Source organism: Saccopteryx bilineata, chromosome 8 (assembly GCF_036850765.1).
Source record: "Saccopteryx bilineata isolate mSacBil1 chromosome 8, mSacBil1_pri_phased_curated, whole genome shotgun sequence".
Lineage (NCBI taxonomy): Eukaryota > Metazoa > Chordata > Mammalia > Chiroptera > Emballonuridae > Saccopteryx > Saccopteryx bilineata.
Window position 1 is genome coordinate 55,455,185 of NC_089497.1, and position 25,404 is coordinate 55,480,588.

Consider the following 25,404-nt stretch of genomic DNA (forward strand, 5'->3'; position numbering starts at 1 on the left):
ACAAAAAGAGCCAAACAAAGCTACCTTAACATGGCAATACCAGTACTGATCCCTGCAGTACAAATAGCCTGAAGCATTATAGGCATATGGCATTGACATTTTGAACTTTAAAATTCTTACTCATTTTATTATACTGAATGCTTTGTCCAGTTACAAATACCAAGGATATTCAGCAAGCTGCCAAATACATCAATATAACCTCCATTCAGATGTCTCCTAAATACCACTTCTAAGGCAGAAAGCTTCCCACCAAATCTATACTAACAATTGTTGATCACTCATGAGTTACCTCGTGTTTTCATGCCCAAACTTTTGTTGACCACTCACAAGTTAGCTTGTGTTTGCATTAGCTTTTGAAACTCAGTAATACAGGATTATTGTATTTGTGACTCCTCACCGAAGGTCGAAGTTTGAAAAACAGCACTGTTTTATATTCTCATGTGGACTCTTCCCACTCCTGCATGAGAGACTGCAAAACTGAAGGCACATAAACGAAAACCTAACACTTCTGGTGCTTCTAAGATAGCTCCTTATATTGATTCACCTTTTAAGCTTTCAGGACAACTAAAAGACCACGTTTTAGGGAAAAAAAAGTTAGATATAAAAAATATACAACTAGAACACGTGAAGTGTTTCAAAAGGAAAGCGCAGCAAAACCAGATATATTTGCAAAACATGTTGCATACCATTACACGTGATTGCTATACAGTATATATACCACACCAAAATAATTTACTAAAATATATAATATGTATAAAATGTTGCAGATATGTAGTTTCATTTAAATTCATTATGTATAAAGTATACTGAAGTTTATTTAGATTGTTTCACTTTCATACTCAATTATGAAAAAATAGCTGGTGACATAACTTCTGCATAAAATTGCTGGTCAACAATGTGTTAAATATGTATACTATCATGACATACTTTAAGAGATATCAAGATGCTTTTTTAAGTGCAGGCAGTTAACAGGTGGCTTCTGTATTTCCTAGAACACACCATCTCCACTTGTCCAAAAGCTCATAAACAGAGGCTAGGTTTAAGAGCTCCATCACTATAAATCTTCCACAGAACTCCTTTTCCGTGTCTCCCAACCCCACCATGTAAAGCCTTTAATTGATACATCCTTTCCTATTGCCTTAATCTTGTAACCGACACTACATACAGCCCTCTGCCTTCCTTGCACCCTCTGAAAATACCTGGTAACCGCCACCATTTAAGCACATACCAAGTGAATTTAGGGCAGTGATTTTTTAAACCACTTAAAAAACACAAGAGACAAATCCATTTTATTTATTTACTTTTCAATAAGTTTAAATCCTTGAGGGGTACAGCATCTGGAAGGGAAATAAGAACACAATGTCATTAGGTGTATGTTAAATACAAATTTACAAATGTTATTGGGTAACACAATATAGATAGATCTCCCATTGTCCCACTACTCATCTCTGAAAGGCATCCAATTACTTATATGCAGGTGGGGAGAGAACCAAGTTTTTATAGCCCTCAGTTTTTGGGGTTTTTGATCCACCCGGCACGCCCACCAGGGGGCGACGCTCTGCCCCTCCGGGGCCTCCCTCTGCCACGACCAGAGCCACTCTAGAGCCTGGGGCAGAGGCCAAGGAGCCATCCCCAGCGCCCGGGCCATCTTTGCTCCAATGGAGCCTTGGCTGTGGGAGGGGAAGAGAGAGACAGAGAGGAAGGAGGGGAGGGGGGTGGAGAAGCAAATGGGCGCTTCTCCTATGTGCCCTGGCCAGGAATTGAACCCGGGTCCCCTGCACGCCAGGCCGACGCTCTACCGCTGAGCCAACCGGTCAGGGCCTATAGCCCTCAGTTTTTAGGTGAACAGATTCTGACTAAGACATTCTAGGAGCACTGGAAATTCATTTAATTTTGCTTTGTCTAATAGAGTAAAAAAAAGTCCTCTGATGAAAAACCTCAACTGCTCAGGTTTCAAAAGTACGCCATCACCCCAAAACTATGGCAATGACTATTAAAAACAGATACTAACTAAAGAAAAAGGAGCTATTTTAGAAAAATCACAGGATCAAAGTCAAGGACTTGGGCCAAAGTCTTGAAACTTATGAACATCAGTTTTCTTCTACAAAATAAGATTAACAATACCCATTCTAATAAAACTGTCATGACAAAGAGATGAGAAAATATTAAGAATTATGCCAGGAAATTTTGTTGATTTTTAATTTTCTAGCAACTACTTCAGTGCCCAATAAATATTTGCCAGAAAATTATTCTTTTAAATACTATTTCCCCCCTATACAGCTTTAGCAATCTGAACTCTAGGCACAACTCACTGGAAAATTTTGCCTTTACTTTCCTTTTTTTAAAAAAATTTATTCATTTGAGAGAGGACAGTGAGAGAGAGAGAAAGGGGGGAGGAGCAGGAAGCATCAACTCCCATATGTGCCTTGACCAGGCAACTGCAGGGTTTTGAACCGGCGAGCTCAGCGTTCCAGGTCGACGCTTTATCCACTGCACCACAGGTCAGGACTTACTTTCCTTCTAATGCCAAAAATCTGATGTTCTATTAATATTTACACAAGGAGCCACTACTTTTGAAAAGTTTCATATTTGTATAAATTGCACTTACGACACGGATTCTGTGTCCAATGGCCTTAGCAGGAAGGTTGCTTCGGAATTTAGCACGAACCATGCCACTATTTCCATGAGCACGAGTTACCTTTCCCCAGATTACTCTGGTTTTATTTGGTTTGCCACCAGGAGTCACTGTGTTGCTGATTTCAAAAGAGAACAAGAGAGTTATGAGAACCTGGGCAATGAGTGTTATAATGTGGTACAAGTTAAGTGATATCCAGACCAGTGACTCTCAACCCTAGTTAACCACTTCAGTCACCACGTAAAAACCTGGGGCATCACTCATTCAACACTTACATACATCTACTATATGCCAGACACTTTTCTAACATAATTTGTTTGGATTTTGTAAAATATAAGTTTATAACACACAAATCCCTTTCAAGGGCTAACCAAGTACAGTGGTACCTTGAGATATGAACAGACCAACAAACGATCTTTTTTAAGATACAAGCTGCGACTAGGTCCGTATTTTTGTTCAAGATCCAAGCGAAATTCCGATACAAGTCATGATGGGGGAAGCTGCCACTAGTTGGTGTGTTAGCGCACTGGTCCAGTATGGGCAGTTTGATACAGGAGTTCACTGACTTACGAGCTCAGTTACAGAACAAATTAAATTCGTATCTCAAGGTACCACTGTATACAGCCTTCAATTATTTGTAATAAAATACAGAGAATGTGAAATGTTAAGAGCTGTAGTATCGAAAATGAAATAAAGAGGTGCAAGTATAGAAGCCTGTGAATGTTTCAGAAGATTGTATTTATTTATTTAAAGTGAGAGGAGGGAAGATAATGAGACAGACTCCCACATGCACCCTGACTGTGATCCACCCAGCAACCTTCATCTGTGGCAGATGCTCCAATCAAGCCAACTATTTTTAGTGCCTGAGGCCAATACTCCAACTTAGCCACTGGCTGTGATTGAGAAGGGGGAAAGAAGCAGAGGGTCGCTTCTCATGTATGCCAGGGATGGAACCCAGGACGTCCCTATGCTGGCTGATGCTCTATCCACTGAGCAAACCAACCAGGACCTTGTATTTCAGATTTAAAATACTTTATTTATTGATTTTTAGAGAGAGGAGAGAGAGAGAGAGAGAGAGAGAGAGAGAGAAGGGGAGGAGCAAGAAGCATCAACTCCCATATGTGCCTTGACCAGGCAAGCCCAGGGTTTCAAACCTGCAACCTCAGTGTTCCAGGTTGATGCTTTATCCCACTGCGCCACCACAGGTCAGGCGTATTTCAGATTTTAAATAGTCAGGAAGGCTTAATTCACTGAGAATGTAAACTAAAACAAAGACTGAGGAAACTGTGTCCCTTGCTTGTGGAAAGGGAGAGAACAAGTGACTCATAGCTGGATTAAGAGTAGAAATAAAGATGCCCTGACTGGTTAGCTGTGTCATCCCCACAAACGAAGGTTGCAAGTTCAATTCCTAGTCAGGACCCAAACAACATTCAACCAATGAATGCATAAATAAGTGGAACAACAAATCAATGTTTCTCTCTCTCTCTCTCCCCCTTCCTCTCTCTCCAGATTATAAGTAAAATAAAGATTTTCTAATAACCATTAAAAAAAAAAAAAGATAAACAGAGACCTGAATGCACAGGATCTTTTTTTTTTTTTTTTAACAGAGAGAGAGAGAGAGAGAGAGAGAGAGAGAGAGAGAGATAGGCAGACAGGAACAGAGAGAGATGAGAAGCATCAATCATCAGTCTTTTCGTTGCAACACCTTAGTTGTTCATTGATTGCTTTCTCGTATGTGCCTTAATCGCGGGCCTTCAGCAGGCCGAGTAACCCCTTGGGTTCAAGCTGGTGGGCTTTTTGCTCAAATCAGATGAGCCCGCTCAATCTGGCAACCTCGGGGTCTCGAACCTGGGTCCTCTGCATCCCAGTCCAATGCTCTATCCACTGTGCCACCACCTGGTCAGGCATGCACAGGATCTTGAATGGCTTTTGCTTTTACTAAATTACATGAGAATCATTTGGAGTTTGAGCAATGTACAAATGACCTGATATAATTTCAAGGATCACTCTGGTTGCAGGAGGAAAGGAGGACAAAGATGAAAGCATGTTCTCAGAAATTTTAATTGGTCTGGACTGGGTTTAAGAACCCAGAATAAAGAATCAATGCTCAGACATAAAATCTTTTAAGCATGTATTGTATATAAAATGTAATTTCAGTAAGATCTTTAATATCTTCACATTAAGGATTGGAGTCTTCCTTGAAACAATAAACAGCTGTGAAAACGCAGCTACTTAAATCCAACACCACCCACAAAAGTAACATCCTACTGTAACCTCCCGTGAAGTTATTAAAAGTCCCAAAGTAGAAGCCAGGACAATATCAATTATTTTACTAACATCTCCTTTATTCCCGTTTGAATAAGAAAATGAGACAAATCTCAAGCAAAAATTCAAAACAGTGTAACAATACTATAAACTTACTTCTTTGCCTTGTACACATAAGCACATCTCTTGCCTAGATAGAATTCAGTTTCATCTCGAGCATAAACACCTTCAATTTTTAGAAGTGCTGTATGCTCCCTCTGATTCCGGAGACCCCGCTTATAGCCGGCAAAAATGGCCTTGGACCACAGCCTAAGAAACACAAAATAAGTATCAACCATAAGCTGTTATAAGATCTCGTTTAACTTGAACAATGAGTTGCTTTGACATGTAATGACCCCTACTCTAAAGTTATCTATAGCAAATATCTCATTTTCCGCCCATGAAAGCTCGTTTTGTTAGCGAGCCTACTAAACAAAAAAAATACAAGCACAAAGCAATTATATTAAAAAGCGTACCTTCCAGACATAGCCGTCGTTATAGAAGTCCTGTTCCCAGCAGGCCTTAAAACAAACAAAAAATAAATTTAAAATCCTGCAGCGCGCGCTCCCCCAGCTAGTACCTCTCTTGCCTTTAGGCAAACTTCTTTCTGATCGCATTTCACGCTAAGTATGGGGAACGTAATGACGCTGTAACAATCAGGGTCTCCAAACTTTGTACACGGGGGGCCAGTTCACTGTCCCTCAGACCATTGGAGGGCTGCCAAATACAGTAGTCCTCTCACTGACCACCAATGAAAGAGGTGCCCCTTCCAGAAGTGCAGTGGGGGCTGGATAAATGGCCTCAGGGGGCCGCAGTTTGGGGACGCCTGACTGTAGTCTGGCAAGACATCCCAACCTCAGAAGCCCTGATACCTTAAGCAAACTCCAAAATGAAACAAAAGTTGCAAACCTGTACACTAAAATAACCCTTAGAAACTCCAAAAGGAAGTTCTAAGAAAATTCACGCCATGGTCACTATAAAAAAAGGAAAAGATTAAGGAGTCCGAGAAGCACTGAGAAAACAAGACTCAAGTAATGACTGGGAAAGAAAAGCTAAGTAGAGATTGTAGACAAGCAAAGCCAGATTTGGAAGGGGGAGCAAATGGAGAGAATCCAGGCAAAAGCAACCACTGCCTCAAAAGGTAAGTGTAGACGACAAAGTGCATGTGTTTCATTTTGTGAGGGCTCAGGAAGCAACTCTGACTGGGAGCACCCGCTCTCTGAACGTCAGGAGACCAGCACCATCAGTCCCACATCTCCTCCATCCTGTCTTCCCTGTTGCTCGAATGCACAGAAACCAATGCCTGACACAGCCTCCGTGCTCAAGTAGTGCCTCGCCGAGAAATGTAGTGGAACCCACTCCAGTTATTTACCCCCAAACTTCAGCAGCAGGTATCCCCCTCACCGCCACAGGCTCCAAGATGGCGGAAAAAGGAAAGCAAGGCCCCGCCGCGTAGCCTTGTGGGATAAACACGTCTTCGCCCCGCCCTCACTTTAGGCATCTTCCGCAGTCGCCAAAAAAGAAACCCGAACACATCGTCTTTTAACTTAAACAGGCTACATTCAAGAGCACTCTTACAACTCGTTCCTTAAGTCATTTCATCTTTGTAGGCTAAACGTGTATTATTTTGGAACAGAGGAAGGCAACGTGGTAGCCAGCTAAAGGAGGAGACGCAAAGGTCCCACAAAGCAAAGCGTTGCCATAGAAATACCTTAGTTCGGTTCCTGTGTGGCCGGTTGCGGTCGGTGGGGAAAGTGAAGCCGGACCGGAGGACGTCCTCCTGCTTCGGGTATCCATATGTGATTCGCTAATGTGGGGGTATCTTTCTCTCTTACCACACAGGAATAGGGCGAACGAGGACTCTCGGATCTTAGCTTGGAGGAGAAAGGCGGTAGCGTGAAGGAGTTCTTCTCTCCCCTTTCTCTTTCCTCCTTCTAGTCCTTTATCTCTTTCCAGAAACGACTTAAGTTCTTACCCCCACCCTTCTTTTTGTCCCCAAGGGTAATGAGCATTGCCTTGCAACGGTCTTATTCTTTTTTAAGGAGAACTTATTCAGCTGGTAGGCAAACGGTCCGGGCGCCCAGCACCGTGCCCACACGTAATAGGTCTTTAGTAGTTCCTTGTAGGGACTAGCAGGAGATAGATTAATGGACGTCAGAGATTTACATTAACTAATGCACATTTATTTGGGCTACCGTATGGATTCATTCATTTACTGAACAGTTTATCAAATGACTCCCTTGTACCAAGCTTTTTTCTTGGCTCGGAGGACACTGCAAAACAAAACAATGGAAACCTCTGTCCTTAGCCTACTTTCTAGTACAGGGAGCGGGACAATAAGTAAAATATATGACACATACATAAAGGTAGTGTGAAAAATTAAGCAGGAAGGACTATAAAAGGAAGCTTTTACTCTAAAATGGGAGGCCATCTGAGAGTTGCGTTCAGAGGATTTACTCAATCTGACTTCAGTTTTAACAGGGTCACTGTGTTGTGACTCAGAGGAAACAAGGGAGCCAGCATAGAGATTAATTAGGAGGCTATTGTAAAGTTCTTTTTTATTTTAAATTGATTTTAGGGAGAGAAAGAGCCAAACATAAGTTTGTTGTACCACTTATTTATGCATTCATTGGTTGATTCTTGCATGTGCCCTGACGGGATCAACTCTACAACTTTGGAATATCAAGACAACCTTCTAACCAAATAAGCAGTAGGCCAGGGGTGTAAAAATCTTGGTGAGAGATTATGGCGTGTATACGGGTGATGAGTGCTGTAATTATGAATATATTTTTAAGTGTAATGCTGACCAGATTTGCTAATGGAAGAAGTAATGAGAGAGAAGAGGAAAGGATGACCCCCAAAGCTTTATGTAATAGATGTATGCCAATTATATTTCAAATTAGACTCTTATTTATACATCAGGATAAAGTTTATGTACCTTTTTTTCTAAATTTTTATTGATTGATTGATTTTGAAGAGAGAGGAAGGCAGAGATAGAGAAACATCAACTTGTTCCACTTATTCATGCATTCATTGGTTGATTCTCGTATGTGCCCTGACCAGGGATCAAACCTGCAACTTTGGTGTATTGGGATGATGCTCTAACCAACTGAGTTACCTGGCTATGGCCTGAATTTATGTACCTTTATAGTCCATTCCCACCATTCAATTTCCTCTGTCTCAGAAATATACTAGAAATCTCACTATTAGAGAATAAGCTAGCAATTCCACTATTAAATGTACTAGAAGAGGCCCTGGCCAGTGGCTCAGTGGATGGAGCATTGGCCCAGTGGAGGGAGCATTGGCCCAGAGTATGGACATCCCGGTTCCATCCCCAGTCAGGACACACAGGAGAAGCGACCATCTGCTTCTTCCCCCTTCCCACTCCCCTTTCTCTGCCTCTTCCCCTCCTGCAGCCAGTTTGATTGGGGGTTTGATTGGTTCCAGCAGGGGCCCTGATGCTGAGGACTGCTCAGTTGGTCTGAGTCTGTCAACCTTAACTGCTAAAAATAGCTTGGTTGTGAGCATCGGCCCAAAACGAAGTTGCCTGGTGGATCCCAGCTGGGGCACATGTGGAAGGAAGTCTGTTCACTATCTCCTCTCATTTTCACCTAAAAAAAATGTACTAGAAGAATACTCCTGGGAGGAATAACACATTGTGTGTTTTATTCCTTTATTGATTGATTCATTGATTCATTCATTCTGTAAATATTGGGTTGGGGAATAAGTTCGTAGCGTTTTTACTGAAGACTTTTATTTAAACAAAAAACAATAATTATATCAATAAGTTAATCAATTATATATTCGCCGTTGCTGTTTACAACCTCTTCCCACCTCTCGACCAATTTGTTGATGCGGTTCCGCCAAAAATCGCCTGGTCTGGTGTCAAAGAAGTTGTTGAGCCAGTTTTTAAGGACCTCTTTGTTATTGAAGGTAATGCCCTTCATATGGTTTGACAGGGAGCGGAAAAGATGGTAATCGGTCAGTGCAAGGTCCGGAGAATATGGCAGATGCTGAAGGAGCTCCCATTCGAGCTCTTGGAGTGCAGCTTTGACGACTTGTGCAACATGGGGCCTGGCATTGTCGTGAAGGAGTATGGTTTGACCATGTCGATCAGGTCTTTTCAGTCGAATAGCCTCATTCACGCGGTGTAGCTGGGCAATGTAGAGCTCCTTGTTGACCGTGGCATTCTTTTCGAGCATTTCCCAGTTCTTCATCGAATTCAGAAGGCCTTCCGCGGCATGTGTCATCAACATCAAAGTCGCCATTTTTGAACTTTGCAAACCATTTCCGTGCTGTAGACTCGCCTATGACACCTTCTCCATACACGTCACAAATGTCCCGGGCTGCTTCAGCAGCTTTTTGACCTCGATGAAAAGCAAATAAGAGCAGGTGTCGAAAATGTTGATTTTTGCCTTCTGGGTATTCCATTTCTAAGTCTCAAAACTAATAAAAAATTAAATAACTCAAAAATACAATTAACATAGTTTTGTAGAGCAGAAAGAGTTTTATTGAATGAATACTTAGCCTTTGCCAAACAGCAAACAAATCGTTGTAAAATAAAAGAAAATATTAAAACGCTACGAACTTATTCCCCAATCCAATACTTACTGAGCTTAGTGCCTGAAACTTAGATACAATAGTGAGCATCATTGTCATGGTTCCTGATTTCATAGAACTTAACAATCTAGTAGGGGAAACTGACATAAACATTACAAACTGAAGAGAGCTCTGCATAAAATAAGAGTACAGTTAATGCTTAAAAAGAGTAATCCTGAGCTAGCCTGATGATTCAGAGAAAGTGTCACTTGTAGAAGTGTCAGTTAAGGCATTTTGTTCAAACTGCAGGTGAAGTCCCATTAGTAGATCATGACTATAATCCTTTTTAAAGCAAAATATGTTCAAATCAAAAATAGCAATGGCCTGACCAGGCGGTGGTGCAGTGGATAGAGCGTCGGACTGGGATGCAGAAGACCCAGGTTCGAGACCCCGAGGTCGCCAGCTTGAGCACGAGCTCATCTGGGTTGAGCAAAAAAAAGTTCACCATCTTGGACCTATGGTCGCTGAGCAAAGGGTTACTCGGTCTGCTGAAGGCCCACGGTCAAGGCACATATGAGAAAGCAATCGATGAACAACTAAGGTCTCGCAACGAGAAACTGATGATTGATGCTTCTCATCTTTCTCCGTTTCTGTCTGTCCCTATCTATCCCTCTCTCTGACTCTCTCTCTGTCCCTGTAAAAAATAAATAAATAAAAATTAAAAAAAATAGCAATGTATCACACATGGTATAGGTAAATTATTTTATAAAACTCACTTATTTGCATGTATGATTTTTTTTTAATTTTTATTTTTTACAGAGACAGAGAGAGTCAGAGAGAGGGATAGACAGAGAGGAACAGAGAGAGATGAGAAGCATCAATCATCAGTTTCTCGTTGCGACACCTTAGTTGTTCATCAATTGCTTTCTCATATGTGCCTTGACCGTGGGCCTTCAGCAGACCGAGTAACCCCTTGCTTGAGCCAGCGACCTTGGGTCCAAGCTGGTGAGCTTTGCTCAAACCAGATGAGCCCATGCTCAAACTGGTGACCTTGGAGTCTCTAACTTGGGTCCTCCGAATCCCAATCCATTGCTCTATCCACTGCGCCACCGCCTGGTCAGGCAGTATATTGGTTTTTTATACTTAAAATGGTCATTAGGGCAGAGAACTGGTTGTTAAATTATTTGAATCCCACCACTGAGGAGAAGAGTTTCAAATTGAAGGAATAGTATATGCAAAAACCCTGAGTTGGAACACAGTATGATTCCTCGTTAGTCAATTTTGACCAAGAACTATAAGGCAGACAAAAGTTTTATTGGCAGGTCTGTTTTAGGAATTTCAGTCTGTGAGACACAGATTTTGGGTAGAAACCCCAGCTGTGTTCCAAGGGACAAAGAAAGGAACAGAGTTTGTAAAGACAGAAAAAGAAGGCTTCTGGCCTGACCTGTGTTGATGCGGTAGATAAAGCACTGACTTAGAATGCTGAGGTCGCTGGTTCAAAACCCTGATCTTGTCTAGTCAAGGCACATATGGGAGTTGATGCTCCTCCCCCCCCCTTTTCCCTCTCTTTATGTCTCTCTCTCTCTCTCTCCTCACTATAACTCAGGGGTTGGGAACCTATGGCTTGCGAGCCAGATGTGGCTCTTTTGATGGCTGCATCTGGCTTGCAGACAAACTGTAATAAAAATAAATAAATAATAACAACATTAAAAATATAAAACAGGCCCTGGCCGGTTGGCTCAGCGGTAGAGCGTCGGCCTAGCGTGCGGAGGACCCGGGTTCGATTCCCGGCCAGGGCACACAGGAGAAGCGCCCATTTGCTTCTCCACCCCTCCGCCGCGCTTTCCTCTCTGTCTCTCTCTTCCCCTCCCGCAGCCGAGGCTCCATTGGAGCAGGGATGGCCCGGGCGCTGGGGATGGCTCTGTGGCCTCTGCCTCAGGCGCTAGAGTGGCTCTGGTCGCAACATGGCGACGCCCAGGATGGGCAGAGCATCGCCCCCTGGTGGGCAGAGCGTCGCCCCTGGTGGGCGTGCCGGGTGGATCCTTGTCGGGCGCATGCGGGAGTCTGTCTGACTGTCTCTCCCCGTTTCCAGCTTCAGAAAAAAAATGAAAAAAAAAAAAAATTAAAAAATATAAAACAGAGCATCAGCCTGGCGTGCAGGAGTCCCAGGTTCAATTCCCGGCCAGGGCACACAGGAGAAACACCCATCTGCTTCTCCACCCCTCCCCCTCTCCTTCCTCTCTGTCTCTCTCTTCCCCTCCCACAGCCAAGGCTCCATTGGAGCAAAGTTGGCCCAGGTGCTGAGGATGGCTCTTTGGCCTCCGCCTCAGGCGCTAGAATGTCTCTGGTTGCAACAGAGCGACGCCCCAGATGGGCAGAGCATTGGCCCCTGGTGGGCATGCCAGTGGATCCCAGTGGGGCACATGCGGGAGTCTGACTGCCTCCCCATTTCCAACTTCAGAAAAATACAAAAAAATAAATAAATAAAACATTCTCATGTATTACAATCCATTCATTTCCTACCGCTCATTTTCATGGTTGTGGGTGGCTGGAGCCAATCACAGCTGTTCTCTGGGAGAACACAAAATTTTTATTGGATAATGCGCAACGTACAGGGGTCGTTGTATGGCTCTCATGGAATTACATTTTAGCCTTTTTTTTTTTTTTTTTTTGATATTTTTCTGAAGTTGGAAATGGGGAGGCAGTCAGACAGACTCCCGCATGCCCACCAGGGGGCGATGCTCCGCCCCTCTGGGGCGTCGCTCTGTCACAACCAGAGCCATTCTAGTGCCTGGGGCAGAGGCCACAGAGCCATCCTCAGTGCCTGGGCCAACCTTGCTCCAATGGAGCCTTGGCTGCGGGAGGGGAAGAGAGAGACAGAGAGGAAAGAGAGGGGGAGGGGTGGAGAAGCAGATGGGCACTTCTGTGTGCCCTGGTGAGGAATCGAACCCGAGACTCCCGCACGCCAGGCCAACGCTCTACCACTGAGCCAACTGGCCAGGGCTTCATGGAATTACATTTTAAAATACGTGGCGTTCGTGGCTCTCTCAGCCAAAAATGTTCCCAACCCCTGGTATAAATAAATAAATAAATAATAAATAAATAGGGCTTCCAAAGGGATTAGATCAGTTGCTTTGAAAAAGCTTTAAGGCCCTGGCCGGTTGGCTCAGGGGTAGAGCGTCAGCCTAGCGTGCGGAGGACCCGGGTTCGATTCCCGGCCAGGGCACACAGGAGAAGCGCCCATTTGCTTCTCCACCCCTCCGCCGCGCTTTCCTCTCTGTCTCTCTCTTCCCCTCCCGCAGCCAAGGCTCCATTGGAGCAAAGATGGCCCGGGCGCTGGGGATGGCTCTGTGGCCTCTGCCCCAGGCGCTAGAGTGGCTCTGGTCGCAACATGGCGACGCCCAGGATGGGCAGAGCATCGCCCCCTGGTGGGCAGAGCGTCGCCCCTGGTGGGCGTGCCGGGTGGATCCCGGTCGGGCGCATGCGGGAGTCTGTCTGACTGTCTCTCCCTGTTTCCAGCTTCAGAAAAAAAAAAAAGAAAAAAAGAAAAAAAAAAAAGAAAAAACTTTAGGCCCTGGCCGGTTGGCTCAGCGGTAGAGCGTCGGCCTAGCGTGCAAATGACCCGGGTTCGATTCCCGGCCAGGGCACATAGGAGAAGCGCCCATTTGCTTCTCCACCCCCCCGCCGCGCCTTCCTCTCTGTCTCTCTCTTCCCCTCCCGCAGCCGAGGCTCCATTGGAGCAAGGATGGCCCGGGCGCTGGGGATGGCTCCTCGGCCTCTGCCCCAGGCGCTAGAGTGGCTCTGGTCGCAGCGTGGCGACGCCCAGGATGGGCGGAGCATCGCCCCTGGTGGGCGTGCCGGGTGGATCCCGGTCGGGTGCATGTGGGAGTCTGTCTGACTGTCTCTCCCTGTTTCCAGCTTCAGAAAAATGCAAAAAAAAAAAAAAAAAGAAAAAGCTTTAGTGCTGGCAAGTGGACTTATATAATGTGCTATGCATGATTGATTGCTTATATCTATTGTTAGGTAAAATTTAAATTTTTTTTAATGGAGAGCTCAATAATGCAGAGCCATGTACAGGAACTGTATCGGGATGTAGCTGTTTGGTTTAGCCCAGTTCAAAAGTTTAGTTTCATATGGAGTCCTTCTGGCTCTCTTGACAATATCAACTTCATCGTGTAGTTTTTCTTTTATATTAAAGAACTGGTAGAAGCCCACTGAGGCTGGAGCCAAGAGGGAAAGAAAAAGACAGTGCCAGATGGATGTGGACAGTAACAAAGGAGGGCAGACCATGAAGCCCTTATGGGTAAAGTTAAGAATTTAGTTTTTGTCCGAGGGCAATGGGAAACCATTGATGGGTTCTAAGGAGAGACAGATTTTCAATTTTAAAAGATAAGTCTTTCATTTAAAAAGGATCACTTTGCCTGACCTGTGGTGGCACAGTGGATAAGGCATTGACCTGGAAATGCTGAGGTTGCCGGTTCGAAACCCTGGGCTTGCCTGGTCAAGGCACATATGGGAGTTGATGCTTCCAGCTCCTCCCCCCCCCGTCTCTCCCCCCCCCCCTCTCTGTCTCTCCCTCTCCTCTCTAAAATGAATAAATTAAAATAAAATAAAATAAAAAATAAAAAGGATCACTTCCACTTTGGAGGACATTAGAGTAAGTTAGTTCAAGCAAGAAACATATAAGGGCCTGACCAGGCAGTGGCACAGTGGATAGAGCATCGGACTGGGATGCAGAAGACCCAGGTTCAAGACCCCGAGGTCGCCAGCTTGAGCGCGGGCTCATCTGGCTTGAACAAAAAGCTCACCAGCTTGAGCCCAAGGTCAGTGGCTCAAGCAAGGGTTACTTGGTCTGCTGAAGGCCCGCGGTCAAGGCACATATGAGAAAGCAATGAATGAACAACTTAGGTGTCGCAATGAAAAACTGATGATTGATGCTTCTCATCTCTCTCCGTTCCTTTCTGTCCCTGTCTATCCCTCTCTCTGACTCTCTTTGTCCCTGTAAGAAAAAAAGAAAAGAAACATATAAGGTAAAATCCACAGGACTTGGTGATGGTTTAGATTGGAGGATGCTGATGTCAGAAAGAAGAAGAAAGCAGTAATGACTCCTGGATTTCTAGCATTGAAGAATGAGATGCCAGAACAGCAAAAAAAAACACTAGATATTTTATTTATTCATTTTTAGAGAGAGAGGAGAGAGAGAAGGGGGAAGGAGCAGGAAGCATCAACTCACATGTGCCTTGACCAGGCAAGCCCGGGGTTTTGAACCAGCGACCTCAGCGTTCCAGGTCGATGCTTTATCCACTGCGCCACCACAGGTCAGAACACTAGATATTTTATAAGCATAACTATCTTACCAATGTGAAGCACATTGACCTATGCCCCAAGCTGAAAAAAATGGAAAAATAACACAGTACAACAAAAAAACATAATCTTTTTGTGTGTGTGTGTGTGTGTGTATTTTTCTGAAGTTGGGAACGGGGAGGCAGTCAGACTCCCGCATGCGCCCGACCGGGATTCACCTGGCATGCCCACCAGGGGGCGACACTCTGCCCATCTGGGGCATCGCTCTGCTACAACCAGAGCCATTCTAGCGCCTGAGGCAGAGACCACAGAGCCATCCTCAGTGCCCGGGCCAACTTTGCTCCAATGGAGCCTTGGCTGCGGGAGGAGAAGAGAGAGACAGAGAGGAAGGAGAGGGGGAGGGGTGGAGAAGCAGATGGGCACTTCTCCTGTGTGTCCTGGCCAGGAATCGAACCCAGGACTCCTGCACGCCAGGCCGATGCTCTACCACTGACCCAACCGGCCAGGGCCAGAACATAATCTTAATAACACTATGCTGCTTCCTCCTAAAACTGCCCTGGTACCAGAAAACAGCTAGTTTGGAATATTTGTCTTTCTTCAATTAGCATAAGCATTCTGTTATATATGTAATTTTTCTAAGTGCAATCTTATGTATTCTTTAAGTCCAGATGGAATAAATTCTGTTCTCTGACAGATTAGAGGAATTGGGTAATCTAAATAAATATTTTAGCAATCAGAATAACAGAAAAGTAAATCCATTATATAGAGATTATGAATTAGAAAATCAGAATACAATAAAAAATATGAAGATTATGTTGGATATTAATTTACCTTAAGAAGAGCAAAGATTGCATTTATCTGCTAATAATTAAGCTGGTGACTTAATAGATCTGCACCACAAGATGGCTTTTTCATCCCTAGGACTTTTCTAATAAGCAAATAGAGGGGATAAGCTATAGCTCTTGTATTTCTTTAATTCTCTCTGAATGAGAGAATACAGAAGTAACTTAAATGTCATTCAGTACTCAAACTAATCTCAATGTTTTCTTCCCATTTTAGTGACTTCATTTTTGTGAGATTGTAAATATACCTTGGAAGTTAACAAATCTAATTTAAGAAGAATGGAAGAGTATGTTCAAAATTTCAGTTTATTTTGTGTGTGTTTATTTAAATCCTCCCGTATGTTAAATCTCTGTGTATTATTTATCTATTACTATATAACAAATCACCCCATAACATTGCTACTTAAAATATAAACATTTATTGCCTGACCATGTGGTGGCACAGTGAACAGAGCGTTGGCCTAGGAGGATCCACATTAGAAACCCCAAAGTTGCTGGCATGAGAGGGGGCTCATTTGGCTTGAGCGCTGGCTCATTCAGCTTGTGTGCTGGCTTATTCAGCTTGAGTGCAGGCTTGCCGGCTTGAGCATGGGCTCGCCACTTGAGCATTGGATCATAGATATGACCCCATGGTTGCTGGCTTGAAGCCAAAGGTCACTGTCTTGAGCAAGGGGACACTGGCTCAGTTGGAGACCCTGTCAAGGAACATATGAAAAAGCAATCAATGAACAACTAAAGTACCTCAACTATAAGTTGATGCTTTTCTCATCTCTCTCTGTCTCTCCCTTCCTGTCTGCCTCTCTCTCTCTCTCTCTTGCTAAAGTATGTGTGTGTGTGTGTGTGTGTGTGTGTGTGTGTGTGTGTGTGTATGAACATTTATTATTACAGTTTCTATGAGTATTGAATTTGGAAGCAGCTTAGTTGGATGGTTCCAGCTTGGGATCTCAAGGTTGAATTTGGCCAGGGCTGCAGTCATCTGAGGACTTGGCTGGGGCTGGAGGGTCCACCTCCAAGATGACTCTTTTGTAGAGCTGGCATGTTGACACTGGGTATTGGGAGGAGGCCTTAGTTCCTTACCCTCATGAACCTATCCACAGGGCTGCTTAAGTGTCCTCGTGACAAGGCAGCTAGTTTCCCACAGTGAGAGATATGAGAGAGTAAGGGAGAAGCTGCAGTGTCTTTTATTGCCTGCCTTGGAACCCACGATATCCTTTTAGTTACATAGGTTAGTCACTCCTGTTCAGTGTGGGGGAGACTACTAAAGGGCATGAAGGGGAGGATCATGAGGGCCACCTTGGAGCCTGGCTACCAAGTTGTTTTTCACTCATCATGAGACACTTTTTGTTTAGCATCTAAAGATGTTATAATTAATTTTTATTGCTGAGTACTATTCCAATGTATGTTTCACAGTTCATCTGTCCAGCAGTTGATGGACATTTGGGTTGTTTACACTTTTTGTTTATTGCAAATAAAGCTGCTATGAATATTTATAATTGGAAAAAATAAAGATATTGCTAGAAAAAAGGTTAATTTTGGCTTAATTATCAAATTGGTTAAGCATAGCCAAATTGCATGGATTACATAACTTTATTAAACAGTAAATTGCTTGCTTATAGTTGGTCCAATGTCACTGAGAGGTATTTAGCAGAATCCCATATAGACTCCTACTTTTTTTTTTTTAATGACAGAGACAGACAGAGGGACAGATAGGTACAGACAGACAGGAAGGGAGAGAGATGGGAAGCATTAGTTCTTCGTTGCGGCACTTTAGTTCATTGATTGCTTTCTCATATGTGCCTTGACTGGGAGGCTACAACAGAGCGAGTGACCCCTCACTCAAGTCAGCGACCTGGGGTTTCAAGCCAGTGACCTTTGGGCTCAAGCCAGCGACCATGGGGTCATGTCTATGATCCCATGCACAAGACAGCAACACTGCACTCTAGTTCAGTGGTCCCCAACCTTTTTTGGGCCACAGACCGGTTTAATGTCAGGAAATATTTTCACGGACCAGCCTTTAGGGTGGGATGGATAAATGAATCACGTGACCGAGACAAGCATCAAGAGTGAGTCTTAGACGGATGTAACAGAAGGAATCTGGTCATTTTTTTAAAATAAAACATCATTCAGACTTAAATATAAATAAAATGGAAATAATGTAAGTTATTTATTCTTTCTCTGTGGACCGGTACCAAATGGCCCACAGACTGGTACCGGTCCATGGCCCGGGGGTTGGGGACCACTGCTCTAACTGGTGAGCTGGCACTCTAGCCAGATGAGCCTGTGCTCAAGCCGGCAACCTCAAGGTTTCGAGCCTGGGTCCTCTGCGTCCCAGGTTGATGCTCTATCCACTGCACCACCACCTGGTCAGGCCAGGCTCCTACTTTGGTTCTTTATCTTGATTATATTATATGACAATATGGACTTCAAAGGAGCCAGCCCACATACTGCCTGTGCTTTTAAGTAACTTTTAAATATTTGGTGGCTGACCTATTTTTTCTTTATTCTTTCTGTAGAGGTCAACTGGAAGCCTCAAGTCTTCCTCCAAAAAGTTTGTATTCTGAAGTGACATTGTCAGTGACAGGCACACCACCCAGTGCTGTCAAAGAAGAAGAAACAGCCAAAGAAACAGACACTGAAATCATCCCAGAAAAAATCGAGCCACTCTCCATTCTAGATGTGCTGAGGGTCTCCACAGTTCTGGAGGACACCATAGGCCAGCTTTCTGTTCTAAACTATATCATGCCAGTTCAGTATGAAAGAAGACAAAACACCAGCGTGGTATATATGCTCATTATTTAATCTCTCTCTTTTTTATTTCTCCACATTTATGGTACCTAAGTCATTAAATTTAACATGAAGCCTGACCTGTGGTGGCGCAGTGGATAAAGCATCGACCTGGAACACTGAGGTCGCTGGTTCAAAACCCTGGGCTTGCCTGGTCAAGGCACATATGGGAGTTGATGCTTCCTGCTCCTCCCTTCTCTCTCTCTCTCTCTCTCTTTCTCTCTCTCTCTCTCCTCTCTAAAATGAATAAATAAATAAAAAGTCTTTTAAAAAAATTTAACATGAAAAATAGCATCTTTATCTCAGATAAAGGGCTATAATAATTACCTGACATATGGACTCGATCAATGGACTAAAATAGCCATAGTTCAAAGTATATTACCGTCAGAATGTCCTTTTCTTCCAGTATACTGGCACTATCAAAAGGCCTAGAGTTTAATCCGTATAAACACAGTATATATACTGAGGTCAGGCAAATTACAGAGTTGTCCTATTTATATTTCTCAGCTGCTGAAAGCTAACTGACCACTAAGGGGAGAAAATTCAATGCTGGACCCTCTACACCAGGGTAGTGAACCTTTTTATACCTACCACCCATTTTTTTTTTTTCTGTATTTTTCTGAAGCTGGAAATGGGGAGAGACAGTCAGACAGACTCCCGCATGCGCCCGACCGGGATCCACCCGGCACGCCCACCAGGGGCGAAACTCTGCCCACCAGGGGGCGACGCTCTGCCCCTCCAGGGCGTCGCTCTGCCGCGACCAGAGCCACTCCAGCGCCCGGGGCAGAGGCCAAGGAGCCATCCCCAGCGCCTGGGCCATCTTCGCTCCAATGGAGCCCTGGCTGCAGGAGGGGTAGAGAGAGACAGAGAGGAAAGGGGGGGGGGGTGGAGAAGCAAATGGGCGCCTCTCCTATGTGCCCCGGCCGGGAATAGAACCCGGGTCCCCCACACGCCAGGCCGACGCTCCACCGCTGAGCCAACCAGCCAGGGCCCCTACCACCCATTTTTGTATCTCTGTTAGTAGTAAAATTTTTTAACTGCCCACCGTTCCACAGTAATGGTGATTTATAAAGTAGGGAAATAACTACTTTATAAAATTTATAAAGCAGTTACAGTAAGTTAAAGCATATAATAATAATTACTTACCAAGTACTTTATGTCAGATTTTCGCTAAGTTTGGCAGAATAAATCTTTATAAAACAACTTACTATAGCTAAATCTATCTTTTTATTTATACTTTGGTTGCTCTGCTACTGCCCACCATGAAAGCTAGAACACTCACTAGTGGGCGGTAGGGACCAGGTTAACTACCACTGCTCTAAACATTGCTTATTATAAAATGACTTTGTCATTGCAAAGTATGTTGCAGTCTGCCTTTCTGAATATCCACCACATCACTGCCGTTAGCCATTACATTTTCAGTGACATTATAGACTACCCAAAGCACATACTAAGTTATCAAAAAACTCGGTAGTGTGCAAAAGTTTTATAAGTTCTTTGTTAATTTTGGGTTTTCTTTTTCATTTTTTGTTATAAATTTTTATACTCTTGTTCATATTAATAACTTAGGTTATAGATATAAAATAAATTTAAATACAAATACATATTTATTGGTAGCTGGCGACTGGTGGAGAAAGCGGCAGCCATCCCAGTGGAGGCCACGACGGAGCAGTCTCAGGGAGTCAGGACCTGCAGAAGCATGTCCCCCCCTGGTGCTGCGGTGATCACCCACCTTCCAGCAGCCCGCTGCGTGTTGCGGGCACTGTTGTGGCCAGCACGGAACCATGGCGGTGCTCATCATGCTTCTGTCCTTGGTGGCGGCTGTCTTGGGCAATGAATTTAGTGTATTAAGATCACCAGAGTCTGTTGTTTTCCGTGATGGAAATTGGCCTATACCAGGAGAGCAGATCCCAAATGTGGTTGCATTAGCCATGGGCTTCTCTGTGAAGGAAGACCTTCCTTGGCCGGGACTTGCCCTGGGTAACCTGTTCCATCGTCCTCGGGCCACCGTTACGGTGGTGGTGAAGGGAGTGGACAAACTCGCTCTACCCCCGGGCAGGCTCATTTCGTACCCTTTGGAGAAGGCAGTTCCTTTTAGTCTTGACAATGTTGCAGACTCCATTCACTCATTTTCTGAAGAAAATCCTGTAGCTTTGCAGTTAGCTCCCAGTGAGGAAAGAGTGTATATGGTGGGGACGGCAAACTCAGTTTTTGAGGATCTTTCAGTAGCGTTAGGACAGCTGCGCAATTGCCTGTTTCAGGAAAACTGCTTAGTTCACTTCTCAGTTCTCTGAGGAGTAACAATGAAGTTGATCTGCTCCTTTCTGAACTGCAAGTTCTACATGATATTTCAAGTTTGTTGTCTCAACATAAGCATCTTTTTTTTTTTTACAGAGAGAGAGTGTCAGAGAGAGGGATAGATAGGGACAGACAGGAACGAAGAGAGATGAGAAGCATCAATCATCAGTTTTTTGTTGCGGCACCTTAGTTCATTGATTGCTTTCTCATATGTGCCTTGACCATTGGGCTACAGCTGACCGAGTAACCCCTTGCTCGAGCCAGCGACCCTGGGCTCAAGCCTGTGAGCTTTTTTTTTTTTTTTTTTTTTTTGCTCAACCCAGATGATCCCGTGCCCAAGCTGGCGACCTCAGGGTCTCGAACATGGGTCCTCCGCATCCCAATTCGACGCTCTATCCACTGCACCACCGCCTGGTCAGGCTCAACATAAGCATCTTGCCAATGATCCTTTTCCTGATTTGTATTCACTGGAGCTGACAGGTTTGGATGAAATTGGGAAACATGAAGAATATTCTGAACAATTCAGAGATGCTTCTAAGGTCCTTGTTGATGCTCTGCAAAAGTTTGCAGATGACATGTATAGTCTTTATGGTGGGAATGCAGTGGTAGAGCTAGTGACTATAAGATCATACAACCCATTCCTTGTGAGGAAGACAAGGACTGTCCTTGAAACAAAACAAGAAAAGAACCCACCAAGTCCCTATAACCTTGCATATACAATAATTTTGAGTATCCAGTGGTTTTCAGTTTGGTACTTTGGACAATGATCGCCTTGGCTTTGGCTGTGATTATCACCTGTTACAATATTTGGAACATGGATCCTGGATATGAGAGCATCATTTATAGGATGACAAACCAGAAGATTCAAATGGATTGAACTTCCCTTATACCAAAGTTACAAAATGGGTTTGGAAATTAACTATTTCGTGAAAATAAATTATTTAGTGTAATTTAAAGTAGATAGTATACTTACATTTTCAAAACAAATTTTGTTCTCTGTGTATCTGTGAAATTATTTTACAGTATAGTATTAACATGAATTGATTTGTGTGATAGATTTTATAATATGCTCAAATATAACCATTACATATATCTTTTTTTTTTTTTTTTTTTTTTCTGAAGCTGGAAACGGGGATAGACAGACTCCCGCATGTGCCCGACCGGGATCCACCCGGCACGCCCACCAGGGGGCGACGCTCTGCCGCGACCAGAGCCACTCTAGCGCCTGGGGCAGAGGCCAAGGAGCCATCCCCAGCGCCCGGGCCATCTTTGCTCCAATGGAGCCTCGCTGCGGGAGGGGAAGAGAGAGAGAGAGGAAGGAGAGGGGGAGGGGTGGAGAAGCAGATGGGCGCTTCTCCTGTGTGCCCTGGCCAGGAATCGAACCTGGGACTTCTGCACGCCAGGCCAATGCTCTACCACTGAGCCAACCGGCCAGGGCCCCATTACATATATCTTCATCCCACTTAGTATTTGAAAATAATCCACTGAAATAAATGTAAAACATTTAGAATAGCTTATGTTACATTGAGAAAATACACTAAATTTATTTTAGAAGCTGATAAAGGCTTAACTTCCTTACATAGGATAGGTGAAAATGATATTTGGGTTGTTATATACTGTGAACCATTGTAAATGTCTTAACTTGATGTAAATATATCTGAAATAAGAGAAAAGCTTTTTTTTTTTAAGATTTTCATTTTAGAGAGGAGAGTAGGGGAGAGAGAGAGAGAGAAGGGAGGAGAAGGAAGCTTCAACTCCCATATATGCCTTGACTGGGCAAGCCCAGGGTTTTGAACTGGGGACCTCAGTGTTCCAGGTCGACACTTTATCTACTGTGCCACCACAAGTCAGGCCTTTTTTTTTTTTTTTTGAGAAAAGCTTTTTAACTTTAGAACAGCCCTAATTTATGAAACTATATAGTCACTTAGATTTGGAACTGCATCTGATTGACAGAGCATAGCTGTTTTTTAACCTCATCTGAAAGTCTGATAATCCAAATGGTCTAGTATGGATATTAAAAATACTACAGCCTGACCAGGCAATGGCACAGTGGATAGAGAGTTGGACTGGGATGCAGAGGATCCAGGTTCGAGACTCTGAGGTTGCCAGCTTGAGCATGGGCTCATCTGGTTTGAGCAAAAGCTCACCAGCTTGGACCCAAGGTCACTAACTTGAGCAAGGGGTTACAAGGCCCTCGGTCAAGGCACATATGAGAAAGCAATCAATGAACAACTGAGGTCTTGCAACAAAAAACTGATGATTGATGCTTCTCATCTCTCTTCGTTCCTGTCTGTCTGTCCCTCTTTCTCTCTCTGATTCTCTCTCTGTCCCTATAAAAAAAGAAAAAATACTGCATTGCTCTAAGAAGAAACTAGCTTTGTGAAGTTATAAATACTTGTAATTATACATATAAAAACAAATATTTGGGGGAATATCTTGGGACATGAATATAAAAATCTTTTTATTTCACTAACTTTTCCCTCTAAGTTATTGTGGTTTGTGTCATAGAATATAAGTGTAAGTAGATGCTTCCTGCTTTTCATGTGGAAGTGGACCAATGTCTATAAAGAGTGACAAAGTTAATATGATTTTAAACAAACCCTCCAATACATAAGTTTAGTGAAATTACTTTATATAATTTGTATAGAATATAATCTGTGTAGCCTGACCAGGCGGTGGCGCAGTGGATAGAGTGTTGGACTGGGACGTGGAAGACCCAGGTTCGAGACCCCAAGGTCACCAGCTTGGACCCAAGGTCGCTGGCTTGAGCAAGGGGTTACTCGGTCTGCTGTAGCCCCCCCCCCCCCCCCCCCCCCCGTCAAGGCACATATGAGAAAAAACAATCAATGAACAACTAAGGTGCTGCAGCAAAGAATTGATGCTTCTCATCTCTCTCCCTTCCTGGCTATCTGTCCCTATCTGTCCCTCTATCTGACTCTGTCACAAAAAAAAGAATATAGTCTGTGTATATTTTGTACAGAATATATTCTTAGTTCTGATTTTATGACATGCAAATTCCTACATTATGAGAATGTAAATTGCTTTCTATATCTAACAAAAAGGAGTCCATATTTATTGACTAAATAATTAAATTTTCCTTTAATTGTCCCTTATTACTTAAATTTATTATTATATATATCATCTGGATTTGTAAAGCTTTTTTAAAAGTTTAAACGCCTATACAAGATTTGCCTGGCCAGGCAGTGGCGCAGTGGATAGAGCGTCACATTGGGACGTGGAGGACCCAGGTTCGAAACCCCAAGGTTGCCAGCTTGAGCACAGGCTCATCTGGTTTGAGCAAGGCTCACCATCTTGAGCCCAAGGTCGCTGACTTGAGCAAGGGGTTACTCTGTCTGCTGTAGCCTCCCAGTCAAGGCACATATGAGAAAGCAATCAATGAACAACTAAGGTGCCGCAACAAAGAATTGATGCTTCTCATTTCTCTCCATGTCTGTCCCTTTCTGTGTCTCTGTCTCTGTCACAAAACAAAAACAACAAGTTTATACAAGATTTAGCCCTGCCAGTCCTGTGGTGGTACAGTAGATAGAGTGTTGACACGGAATGCTGAGGTCCGCGCTTCAAAACCCTGAGCTTGCTGGGTCAAGACACATACAAGCAAGCAACGAAGCAACAATGAGTCGATAACTTCTCTATCTACCCCTGTTGTAAAATCAATAAATAAAATACTTAAAGGAAGAAAAAAAAGAGTTAGCCCTGTCCAGTTGGTTAGAGCACCATCCTGACATGCCAAGGTTGCCAGTTCAATCCCTAGACAGGGCACATGATGAATAAACCAATGAATGCATAAATAAATGGAATAACAGATCAATATTTCTCTCCCTCTCTCCTTTCCCTTCTCTCTTTAAAATCAATTTTGAAAAAATGTAAGCCCTGGCCAGTGGCACAGTGGATAGAGCGAGGTCCTGTAATACCAGGGTTGCTAGCTCGACCCTGAGGTCCCTGGTTTTGAGCCCCAGTCAGGGCACATATGAGAAGAAATCAATGGGTGCACAACTAAGGGGAGAAGTTGATGCTTCTCTCTCTATCCCTTCCCCCCAGACCATTCCTCTCAATAATGAATGGAAAAAAATTTTTTTAAGTTTGTATAAGATTTTAATAGAACACTAGATTTGGAGTCAGGAGAACTTTGCAGTTTAGTTGTAGGCTATGAGCAATTCATTTCACTTTCTTGGTCTTAGTTTTTTCATTTGTAAAATGTGATGGAGTTTTAACTAAATGATCCATATGGTATCTTCTATTGCTAATATTCTATGAGTTTGGGGATAATTTTAAGGTCACCTTAATGGGTATTATAGAAATTTAACAACAAATTAATTTCCATAATACTCTAACTCACTAATTAAGATGGTTAACAAATAGTACAGAAGAGACTAGTGTTTCTTTCCTGTTTATTGTCCCTTCAGTAAGAATTAAAAAAAGAGAAAATACTCTGTTACAAAATGAAGTCTTGCCCTGACCGGTTGGCTCAGCGGTAGAGCGTCGGCCTGGCGTGCGGGGGACCCGGGTTCGATTCCTGGCCAGGGCACATAGGAGAAGCGCCCATTTGCTTCTCCACCCACCCCCCTCCTTCCTCTCTGTCTCTCTCTTCCCCTCCCGCAGCCAAGGCTCCATTGGAGCAAAGATGGCCCGGGCGCTGGGGATGGCTCCTTAGCCTCTGCCCCAGGCGCTAGAGTGGCT

General features: G+C 43.7%; 2 protein-coding genes and 1 pseudogene across 6 annotated transcripts in view; 2 read left to right on the plus strand and 1 right to left on the minus strand.

Annotated features, from left to right (window-relative positions):
- Positions 1 to 1,262: 1,262 nt before the first annotated feature.
- Positions 1,263 to 6,367, minus strand: RPL35A (ribosomal protein L35a). The gene is made up of 5 exons (XM_066241538.1): positions 6,312 to 6,367; positions 5,416 to 5,460; positions 5,057 to 5,209; positions 2,609 to 2,753; positions 1,263 to 1,337 (listed from the first exon to the last, which is right to left on the minus strand). Exons 2-5 carry the CDS (start codon positions 5,424 to 5,426, stop codon positions 1,314 to 1,316), a joined length of 333 nt encoding a protein of 110 aa, XP_066097635.1. The 5' UTR covers positions 5,427 to 5,460; positions 6,312 to 6,367; the 3' UTR covers positions 1,263 to 1,313.
- Positions 6,368 to 6,627: 260 nt separating this feature from the next.
- Positions 6,628 to 25,404, plus strand: part of IQCG (IQ motif containing G) — a 66,481-nt gene continuing 47,704 nt past the window's right edge. For 3 of the 5 annotated variants that reach the window (XM_066241468.1, XM_066241469.1, XM_066241470.1), the window contains exons 1-3: positions 6,628 to 6,728; positions 15,842 to 15,911; positions 18,138 to 18,402. In XM_066241468.1, coding sequence (XP_066097565.1) covers positions 15,904 to 15,911; positions 18,138 to 18,402 — 273 coding nt within the window. In that variant the 5' untranslated portion in view covers positions 6,628 to 6,728; positions 15,842 to 15,903. The remainder of the gene's footprint in view (positions 6,729 to 15,841; positions 15,912 to 18,137; positions 18,403 to 25,404) is intronic. The other 2 variants (XM_066241473.1, XM_066241471.1) reach the window with 2 other exon arrangements.
- LOC136312055 (renin receptor-like) lies at positions 20,068 to 21,597 on the plus strand (annotated as a pseudogene).